The sequence below is a fragment of the Phyllostomus hastatus genome, unplaced genomic scaffold (genome assembly GCF_019186645.2).
Source record: "Phyllostomus hastatus isolate PE091 unplaced genomic scaffold, TTU_PhHast_1.1 phas_scaffold_46, whole genome shotgun sequence".
Lineage (NCBI taxonomy): Eukaryota > Metazoa > Chordata > Mammalia > Chiroptera > Phyllostomidae > Phyllostomus > Phyllostomus hastatus.
Window position 1 is genome coordinate 36,028,777 of NW_025334032.1, and position 11,633 is coordinate 36,040,409.

The 11,633-nt window shown below is 40.9% G+C and overlaps 1 protein-coding gene across 1 annotated transcript; it reads right to left on the reverse strand.

The window, feature by feature from the left end:
* Positions 1–5,170: 5,170 nt before the first annotated feature.
* ZFP42 (ZFP42 zinc finger protein) lies at positions 5,171–11,213 on the reverse strand. The gene is made up of 3 exons (XM_045821251.1): positions 11,208–11,213; positions 10,278–10,328; positions 5,171–6,289 (listed from the first exon to the last, which is right to left on the reverse strand). The coding sequence occupies exons 1-3, from the start codon at positions 11,211–11,213 to the stop codon at positions 5,171–5,173; spliced, it is 1,176 nt and encodes a 391-aa protein (XP_045677207.1).
* Between the last annotated feature and the right edge of the window lie 420 nt (positions 11,214–11,633).

Below are 11,633 nucleotides of genomic sequence, written 5' to 3' on the forward strand. Positions count from 1 at the left end.
CTTCATGCCTGGCAGCCACCCCCGCCTGTCCAGTGCTGTTCCGCACCTCCCTGCCTTTGCTCCTGCTTCCCTCTCACTGGAGGGTCTGCTTGCATGGCCTTAGCAAAACACCACAGACACGGTGGCGTGAACCATTGGAATCCTGCACATTTTCTCATGTTCTGGAGACTAGAAGTACAAGATCTGTGTGCTAGCAGGTTTGGTTTGTACCCAGGCCTTTCTCTTCTTGCAGACAGCTTGCAGTCTTCTCACGAAGTTCTCACATGGTCTTTCTTCTACCACTTGCATCCCTTCACCTTTTCACTCACCCTCTTCCCTCCGACCCCCTCCCCCCTAACAGCTGTCAGTCTGTTCTCTGTATCTGTGGGTCTGTTTGTATTTTGTTTGTTAGATTATTTGGTTCACTAGATTCCACAAAGAAGTGAAATCATACGGTGTTTGTCTTTCTCTAACTGGCTTATACTCTCCAGGTCCATCCGCATAGTTGCAAGGGGTAAGATTTCTTTCTTTTTTATGGCCGCATAGTATTCCACTGTGTAAATACACCACAGCTTTTTTTATCCACTCATCTACTGATTGGCCCTTGGGCTTCTTCCAAATCCTGGCTATTGTAAATAAAACTGCAGTGGTCATAGAGGTGTGTATATTCTTTCAAATCAGTGTTTTGGGTTGCTTCAGATATATTCGCACATGTGGGCTTTGTTTTAATCAGACATGTCTTCTCAACAGCTCTTTGCTTTCCTACTCCCCAATCCACTTTTTACTCTGATTCCCAAATGATTTTTCTAAAAAGTGAATTCGATCATGTTACTTCCTTAATCCCTTCGATGCTTGCATTATTGACTACAACATTCTAACTTTTTAAAATGATCTATCAGGCCTTCAAAATTTGTTCCTCACCCATCTCTGCGAGGCTGTCTCTCTAGTGTCCATCCACACCCACGTGTGAGATACATTTTAATGGCTTCCTAGTTAAATACCCCATCTAGACACACCGAGGCTAGCTGCTCAGGAAGTAAGTGGATCCTCAGCTAGAAATCTAGACCAGATCTTAGGTAAAAACCAAAGAAATCACTGGAGCTTTTTCTCTTAGCTCTGGGTCCTGAAATAGTGATCTCTTAAACCTGTGACCTGAGAAAACAAGGTGTAGCATGTTGTCCTCCTGCCTTTAATAGGATCTTTAAGCGTTCCAGCCTCATCTCATTTTTACTGCGAAGTAATAAAGAAAGAGCTATGTGCTCGTGCGTGGGTCAATGTTAAAGTGGAGTGTGACCCTTTAAGGACAGTGGTGGCAGCAGCAGTAATTAATGGCATTCCTTCCAGGGAGGTGACCTGGCTCAGGGTGACAGCACCCGTTTGGAGAAGAGAAATTGTTCCTCCCAGGTGGAGATTCTTCCTCCACCAATCTTTACGGAGACTGAGTTTTAGTTTTATTAAAGGGAGCTGCAGTTTTTCTCAGTCCACAAATAGATCAGTCTCTGCTGGTCTAGGAAGAGGAAACCCACTCCCTCACTGCTGTGACTCTTACGGAAAACATTAGATCTCTAGTATATAAATTGCAAACTACAGTCAACAATTCCTTTTGAATGTAGGCATAAACTAGTTATGTAAAATCTGTATGTATGTATATGTATGTATGTGTACACAAAGCTTACACAAATGTAAAGCAAAGACTAAAATTCAAATAACAAGTGTGAATTGGGGGCTTGTTATCCATTGCAACATAACGGCTGACCCCAAATTTAAGTGGCTTAAAATAACCATTTTATGTTTTTGACTTTATTGAGGTGCAATTGAAAAAAGTGTGAGATATTAAATGTATATGGTGATTTCATATACATACACATTTTAAGATTCCTCTCTTCTAATTATCTACCAGTATATCTATATATATAAAACATTTGAGTTCTCTCTTAGCAAATTTCAATGTTTCAATAGAGTATTATCAGCTATAGTCCCTATTTAAAAAACAATTATTTTGTTCATCGTTTTGTGGGTCAGAAATTTGGAAAGGGACCACCCAGGCTCTGTGATTCATCTGTCATCACCTGGGTGACTGGGGCTGGTGACTATTCCAAGATGGCACTGTCACTCATGCCTGGCACCTCACTACTGTTTGGTCTTGATCTCTTTGCCTCTTATCCCCCAGGGTCTCAGCATGTAGCTTGGGTTTTGCCTAGGATGGTGGCCTTAGGGTTGTCATAGTTCTTAAAAGGCAGCTGGTTTCTAAGAGAGCAAGGCAGTAGCTGCCAGGAATCTCAAAAGCTTGGTGTGGAATAGGCTGAGCTATTGCAGCATCGTTTACACCATCCCCTCCTGATCAAAGCATTCACAGACCAGCAGAGACTGACAGTGAAGGGAACCAGACCCCAAATCTCAATGGGCAGGGGAGCAAAGAATTTGCAGCCATCTTTAATCCTCCTAAGTGTAACACCTATTAGGGATATATACTTGGTAAAAAAAGATTTCTACCTACCCAAGCCACACATGCAAGTAGTAGTATGCCCAGTCCTCAGCAATGTACAAATGCACTGGTTGCCTTAGATAAGGATTAGGTGATATTAAATATACTGTGTGTAACTTTAATGTTTTGTATGTAATGGCCACAATAATTGAAATTCTCTAGTTTTATTATTCTTCGATGTATACATGTGTATTTTATCACCAACATTTTGAATTGCAGGAAGCATGTACTATGCTTTTTATGACACACACCGAGATCTTAGGAGTATTAAAAAATAGTTTATTAATGCCCAGGGAATCATTCCTGCTTACTTAATACTTTTGATTTACTAAAGTCACAAAAGTTATGTTGGCTTTTTTTTTATAGATACAACTTTAACCACATGGTAAAGGTTGGCTTTGTACAGGTGTTTTCGTATGTCTGGTCTGCTGACATCTAAGAAATTCAACCCCAAGGTCAGAGAGAAGCAGCAGAATACCTAATAAAAACCACATGTTAACCATTAATGTTCATTTACCAAATTCTACTTAAACTCTTGTACTCTCAAAGCTAATTTCATCCAATTGCCTTTTAATTATAGTCTTTTGCTCAGAGTTGCAAATATAATGGCTTTTTAATGTAACTTGCACTGTTCTGTGTCCAATGTAGGATGTAATCATGCAATTTATTCAGTCAGAGCTAGTGCATTCGGTAATTAAAACAAGCACACATGAATTTCCACACATGCATATTCGGTAGGAAAGTAATATATGATGAATGTGCTTCAGATAGAATTCCTTTGGGCTAAAATAGGATAGAAATCCTATATTTACCGATATATGTTATGCCAATGTATGTTGTAGGGTAAAAATGCAAAAACCAGATAGGACTGTTTGGGAGGCCTGTGCACCTATTGCAGAATAAGACAAAAGAAACTAATGTGAGAATGTCAGTGGTTTGGCACATCTTGGAGACTCTCATCCCTCTTGGTGCATATGCTTCCCAGTGCAGGTTGGTTGGTTCTGCATTTGCCAAGGCGAGCAGACCCTCAGTCCCCTGCCTCTCTTAGAGGACGATAGGAATGACCAAAAAAAAAAAAGGTAGTGAGATTTAAGATAATTTTCACTAATAAAAATAAACAATTATAAGGTGATTCTAATTAGGGATTCAATTTATAATCACAAAAATAAGGCAATCCCTATATTAGAGCTTTAGGTTGTTTTTTTTTTATCAGCTATTTCTGGATGGTCAGCTTTCCCCCTTTATTCAGATTAGTTAACCACCTTCTCTAAATTTCCTCCCACAGGGTATAAATACACTGGATTCTAATTCATCCATCAAAAGCAACTTTCCTCTCACTGTGCTGCTCTTTTCCTCCCTTACAGCCAAGCTTCCTTTAAGGATATTTGCACATTTTCTATTAAACAGAGGTACCGGGATTTAGGCAATTTGTTCCCTTTTAGCGGACATTTACATTATGAATTTATTACTATTAAAAATAAGTTTCGGTTAACATCCTTCAACAAGTATCTTTGTACACAAGTGCAACTATTTCTATAGAATTAAATTCTAAAACGGAAATGAGTGGGTCTGCAGGAATGCAAGTTAAGGGTTGAACTGTGCGCCCCCCAGAATTCCTGATGAATCCCTAACTCTCAGTACCTCCAAATATATGACCTTACTTGGACCTGGGGTCTCTACTGAGGTGACCACGTTAAATAGGGTCATTGGGGCGAGCTCTAACCCAATGACTGGCACCCTTGCAAAAGCAAACCTGAGTGTGGGCAGGTGCAGCGCAGAGGATGGTGTGAAGACACAAGGAGAACCGTGCGAACACGAGTGCAGTCACCTACACACCCAGAAGAGAAGCCAGGGACAGATCCTTCAGAACCCTCAGAAGGAACCAATCCCACCAGCACCTTGGTTTGGGACTTCTAGCCTCCAGAACTGAGACGATACCCTCCAAAATGCCTGTGACAGGGTATACCTTAAGCAGCCAGGTAGCTGGGTAACTCCTGTCTCCCACCTCACCAACACCAGACCATTGATCTTTGCCACTTTCAAAGACAAATAAATGGTATTTCTCTTTAGTGCACACTCTCATTTTTCAAACCAGGCATAGACAATTTGGGGGTTTTACTTCCTTTTATTTGAAAAGATCTGAAATGATTCCAATACATTGACACTCTCAAATAACCACTCAGATCCAAGTATATTATTTCAATAGTATGACATATGATTTAAAAAAAGAAAATGATTAAAAAATGATTACAAATTATATTTAACTTTTACTGAAGTTTAACTACTCATTCACTTATCGACAATCTATTATGAAATTTTCATTCTCTACGATTATCACATGCAGCATGAAGTCTATTCCTAAAAGGCAAAAGTGAAACAATTAGAAGTGACAAACTTGAAAATCAGTTAATTGCATTTTTACAATATGTGAAATAAGCCCCTTACCCAATAATCTAATTCACAATATATTAAGAATTATGCTTTTGAAGAAAGTTCATTGGAAGCACACTATTATTCTGCACACAATGTTTTTTTTTTTTAACAATGCTCTTAAAATGGTATCACAAACTATAGGAAAATCTTATGCTAAAAAAATATGCCTTATAGAGTTGCAACATTGATTCAAAAAAATCCTGAAAACAATAATCAACGAGGCATACTTTTCCCTAATCAATCATTGGTTAAAATGCTTATCCCGTTTAAAGATTATTTTCCATCTGCTCCCTCATCGCTTATCTTTGATTTGGTGTGAGTTAAGAGGTGATTTTTCAGGTTAGTTGACTGACTAAACCTCTTAGGACAGCCTTGAAAGGTACACACATAGCTCTTCTCCCCAGTGTGGACGCGCACATGTGTGCGCAAATTGTAGGCCAGGGAAAAGCGTTTCCCGCACCCTTTAAAAGTGCACTGGAAAGGCCTCTCTCCGGTGTGAACCATAAAATGTCTCTTTAGTTTTGACTTCTCAGCAAAAGCTTTCCCACACTCTGCACACACATGATTGCGGGGACCATGGACCAGGAGGACATGCTTTCTCAGGGAATCTCTGTTCTTCAGCGGCTTTGCACATTCACGATGAGGACAAACGATTTTTTCTGGAGTGTGGTTTTCTTCATTATCTCTTGGCTTATTTCGAGCAAATCCCATAAGCTGTTGAAGATCTTCGTTAGTTTCCCACATGTTGCTCGCGTTGGGGATTTCTCCACGAGGACGCTTCTTGTCTGCCGCGGGCTCAGAATATTCAACAGATGATTTCTCTCCAACAACCTGTTGAGAAAATTCTTGTTTTGCCCCTTGTGTCGTGCACGGCAAGGAATCTTCAGCAAGTGAGCTTGTTGTAGGAACCTGCTGAGAAAGTGCTTGCTCTGATCCATTTTTCCGGTACTTGAAGGACGTAAGAATTATGTCGTCTTCCTTGACACGTTCAGTAAACTCACCTCTTAAAACCCACTCTATATAACAGTCAGAGGTGGGTTCCTCTTCAGCAGCCTGAGAGCTAGTCTCGGGGTCCCCATCTTCATCCCAACAGGCCTGCACGGCATTGGGAGGTTCCTGGAGGGCTGGTGTCAGCTCCTCCCCAGTGAGGTCTATTTCACCCGAGCCGCTTAGTCCACTTGCCTTTGCCTGTGTGTTCAGCTGATGCTCCATGTCGTCCTGCCGCTTCCTCCCTGAAGGTCTGCACCAGGATGTGACAGCCACTTCCAGGTAGCAGTGATCTGGGTGAATCTTCAGCAGGCACCTGCTTTGAGATAGTAACCCTGAGGTAGAATATATCCCAACATTAGAGCCATTGTCAGATGCATTCATTGGTTTCTTCTTTTGTGTGCCCTGGACAGAGACAACCCACAACCTTGACAAACAGGGACAGCATTCTAACCAACTGAGCTACTGGACCACGCCATGTACATGTTCTTTGACAAACTCCACGAGAGAGTACGAGAATGAGCTCTGATATAAGGCATGGGGTCATAGGCAGATCCTACCTGGGCACCCCCACATCAATCACCCAACATTTACTGTTTAGTGGGCATTCATTATATTCTAGCTCTGCTCTAGGCTGCTCACGGGTTGAGCCATGTCAGTAAGTGAACACACAAACATACTCATGGAGTATACATTCTCACAGGCATACAAAATAAGTATCTATGTCATCTGTTATACGGTAAAGTGCTATAGCATAAGCAAAGGAGCTGGTAGAAAAGTAGGAGTCTGCAATTTTGAATAGGTGTTCAAGGAAGTGGCAGTTGACTGAAAACTTGATAGAGGTAAGGGAGCAAGATATGCCTATTTTCTTAGGTAACACTTTTGTGAAATTCACACTAAATGATACCTATCAAGTGTTTGGCACAGTTCATGGCACGGAGCAAATGCTGAATGTTTATGTGAGACAGTGTTGTTTTATTAGCTTTGTCTTCATTCTGCAAGTATGAGTGGGATCCTGCCACATGCCATGCACTCTTCTAGACCCAGGGTGTGGCAAATTTCTTTCTGTGAAGAGTCAGATTTAAGCTCTGTGGGCCCTAGGATGTGTGGCACAACTATTCACCTCCGTGCAGAAGGTGGTGCAGAAGCAGCCGTAGATAATACACGAAGGATGATGAGTGAGACTGTGTTCCAATGAATCCACAGGCAGGGGATGGATTTGGCCCTGGGCTGTAGCTTACCTACCTCTGTTCCAGAAGATGGGGGTCAGGTGAGGAAGACATAAAGCACATGTATTTCCCTCTCTTATGTGTGCACGTCAAATTAAAGGCACAGAGCACTTTGAATAGTTTTCTGCTACTTCCTTAAAAATGTAAAAGCAACATTATAAAAGTTACCACTTTTTGCTTAATGTTACAATTGTGTGCCTTATAAAATGTTTTAATTTTATTATCCTAACACCCTGCTGTAGGAACAAAAGTTAAATGCTTTTTAAAAAGGGGGAATATATGAAAGTAATGAGATAAATTAAGTAGCTATATTTTACATACCATCTCAAAGTCCAGTGGAAGATTCTAGATATGTTCATTATCCATAAACAATGGATTAACAAATGAAAGTAAAATTAAAATTAAACTACCACCGGAGGCCCTGGTCAGGTAGCTCAGTTGGTCAGAGCTTTGTCTGCATCTGCCAAGGTTTTGGGGCTGATCTCAGGACAGGGCACATACAGGAAGCAACTAATGAATGCATACAGAATTGGAACAACAAATAAATGTTTTTCTCTGTCTTTCTGAAATTAACAAATTAAGAAAAAAAAACCACCTGAAAAGATTATGCCATTTACTTTTGGGGAAAAAAAAACAAACAAAAACATAGAATAAAAACAAAGCATTTTTTTCCAAATGCTAAGGGGAGAGTTTTAAGTATCTTCATAAATATTTCTACATGCACATATATCATAGGAAAAGTATAATATAGAAATGTTTTATAAATAAATTATATACTTATATATAATGTATAAGTGTTTTATGTGTACAAATTGCTAAGGGAAGCATTTAAAATTTCTTCTTAAACATAATAGATATACAAATATTTAAGAAGAAATTTGAAGTGTTTCTCTAGCAATTAAAAAGCATGCTTTATTTTTATTCTATGTATTTTTTTTTTTACCAAAAGCAAATGACACTATTCTTTTGAGGTGGAATGTGTATTCTTTTTAAAAATTTTTCAATAATGTCTGACATACAATATTATATTAGTCAGAGGTATAAAATGCAGTGATTAGACATTTATATAACTTGCAAAGTGATCATCCCAATGAGTCTAGTACCCATCTGACGTTGAGGTGGTATTTTTAAATGCAGCTATTTAAAAATATTTTCAAGCTAGTTATATATAATGCATTATATATAATGTATAATGTGTATATCTACACACACATATATCTTACACGAGTTCTTATTTATTTTGTCATTTAGAAAGGTGAAATAAACCAGGGAGACTATGTCTGGGAATATTTATGTAACTAAACTTTGTTCCCATAGATATTAAAAATAACTTTCAAAACATTTTGTATTAATGAACATAGTACCTTTGGAGCAAAATCACTAGAAATTGGTGTAAGTTGAGAAGGACAGAACACAAAATCCCCCTCCCCCAGTTAGTCTATTTAAAATAACTCTAATTTGATTTGATTTCAGTTTTTCTCTCCACATTATCTCTTGCCATCTCCAGCTCTATTTCACTTTCAGTAATAATTAACTCTATCCCCAATAAAGTGCCACGTTCTTCCTTCTCAATAAAAGTGCTACCCATCCTTACTCCCCCTTCCCATACCAGCACTCAATCCCTCTTTCACACACACACACACACACACACACACACACACACACACACACCCCTGTACTTACTTCCCATTCGTACTTCAGAGCTCTGCTTAAACATCACTTCCTCAGGCGAGCGTCCCTTAACTCTTAGGCCCAATTAGGTCCCCCAGCTAAATGTTCCCCTAGACCCTTATTTTACACTGATTAAAGTCCCCGGGTACTGATTAGTTTAGGTCTGTTTACCTACCAGGCTGTCAGTCTGTGAGAGCAAGGTCCTCTTCGGTCTCACTCACTTAGTACATTTGTCTAAGGAAATGAATTGATGGATATGCATCAGTCATCATACTGGTGATATCTGGTATACTAATCGTATAAAGTTAATTTATTCAACAGTTACTTGGGAGTTTAGACACACAATGTAGATGTTTCCAAATGTTGGCTATCAATGATGCTAAGGTATTATCTAGAAGGACATCACCTATGAGAGTATGGTCGAAGGACAGGTTATTTTCTTGATGACTTTACCAGGGTCCACAGGTAGTCCTACCTTTCTAAGCTAGATTCTTGTTTATCATATCAGGCCACAACATGCGAGCTTGTGAGGATGGTGTATAAGATGGAAAAGGTAATTTATAATGGAAAAACTCCTGTTTATATGATAAGTATATTCTCCGATAGTGGAAATAACTACAAGGAAAACGTACTAGGTAAATATGGCACAAAGGATAAAAAACCTGGATATTTAGAGGGGAGGGGGATAGAGGACTGAGTGAAAAAGGTGGAGGTATTAGCAAAAACAAAACAAAACAAACAAAACACCTCACAGACAGGCAAAAGTACGGTGACTACCAGAGGGAAAGGGGGGGTCAGTGGGAGGAGGTATGAAAGGGTGAAACAGGGGGATAAATGGCGACGGAAGGAGACTCAACTTGGGGTGGTGAACACAGAATGCAATACACAGATGACGTGTTATAGAATTTTACTTCTGAAACCTATGATTTTATTAACCAATATCCCCCTAGAAAATTCAATTAAAAACAACTAGTTGTTGATGGCATGAGATTAACCTGATTTCATATTTCTCGAACTGGGATAGACGTATTTACAAGGGTGTATTATTTATCTCTCTAGTCACTTAGGCACGTTTAGTACCAAACATTGTTCTATGTGTCTACCCCAGACCCGTGAGAAACATACAAAGTCGCTGATTTTTGTGGAGCCTTTATTCATGTGAGACATAAATGTAAAGAAGAATCCGTTTGCAATGGGTCAAGACCAAAACTGTTTCAGATTGACAAAAATGCTATGAAATGAAACCGATCAGAATATGAGGGGTTCCTGGCTGGTGTGGCTCAGTGGGTTGAGCCTATCCGCGAACAAAAAGGTCACGAGTCTGATTCCCAGTCTGGGACATGCCTGGGTCCTGGGCCAGGTCTCCAGTAGGGGGTGTAAGAGAGGCAACCGATCACGGTTTCTATCGCACAGCATGTTTCTCTCCCTCCCTTTTTCCTTCCTTTGCCCTCTCTCTAAAAATAAAAAATATATATATTTAAAAAATATGACACCTTCAGGAAGTCTTCAAAGGCCTCCACTGGAGGGCGTTTCAAAGCTGAGACCTGAAAAAGAGGAGAAGTGTTAGCCATGGGAAGAAGAGGGAGAACCACGTTCCTTCCAGGCCGCACCTGGAGGGAGGCACCTAGGGACGCGTGGGGCGGGGTCCAAAGCACCCGCTCCCCCGCGGGAAGGTGGAAGTGCTCGGAATCCCGGGGGCCAGGGAGCCCTTTGCATGGCTTTCCAAACCAATTACAGAACTCCTTTCAAACAACCAGCAACAGCAACAAAACAAACTCTGGTTTAGGTTAAAGATGAGAAGATTAGGGCTGCTGTTTTGGGAAGAGATTGCCGGAGGGAAGCCTGAAAGCCAAAAAAAAAAAAAAAAAAAACCACTTAGGCCACTCTTCCTCCAGGGAAGACGCCCAGCCTTCCTTCCCTCCCCGACCTGCTTCTCCTAAGGTCTCAGGGTCCCCATGAGACCTGCAACCGGGCTAGCCTCCTGAACCTGTCTCCGGGGCCCCCTGTCCTCTGACTGTTCGTGAGCCAACAGCAGCCGGGCTGAGGCTCCCTCCCATTGCATTTTTCTATCTTAAGGCCTTCCTTGTTTCTCTGTCCCAGCTTTAAGTAAAATAGTCTCAAAATAAAAAAAAATAGGCAAAACCCCAAAATAAATAAGTAAAACTTCTTAGGCTCTTTAGCAAGCTAGGAAATGAGTTGGGGGCCAGAGAGGTAGAGGAAATGGAGCTAGAACCTCCTGACCTGGCCGGCGGACTGAATCCCCGGGGGGAAGGGAAAGGAGTCAAGACCGAGTGGCCCCAGGCTGCTCTGCCGGAGTAATCGAGGGGATGGTGGCACCATTGCAGAGATAAGAGAAGAATAGAAGAGAGGTCTCCTCTCTTTATAACAAATCACGTAAACATTTTGATATTGAACAGACCTACCCGCATGTCGTATTCATCGCATTTATATGATTTTTTAAAACAAAATAGAAAATGCAACCTACAGGAAATTTCAACTAGGCATCTGTTTTCTGGAAAGAGTATTCATTTTCCTCCTTTATCTGTTTTAAAAGTTTGAGCGCGGTGGCTCAAGACCACCTAGGTCAACGCAGTCTACACACTAGGAGTTTGCTGGCCAAGGCCACTCCCCACCTGGTTCTGGTGCGATAAGCCCTTCTTATCCGTGGTTTTCCAAACCTTTCACCTGGGACCCACGGTTACAAACACCTCCTAACCAGGGAACTCAATCACGCCTTCCCGTGTAGCTGAACGAAGCCGAGTTCCACAGGCAAGACTTACCCCTCGATACCACCAGGAGCCATTCTCTTTCCTAGCCCGCTGCCTTTTCGAAGGAAAATGACGAAGTCA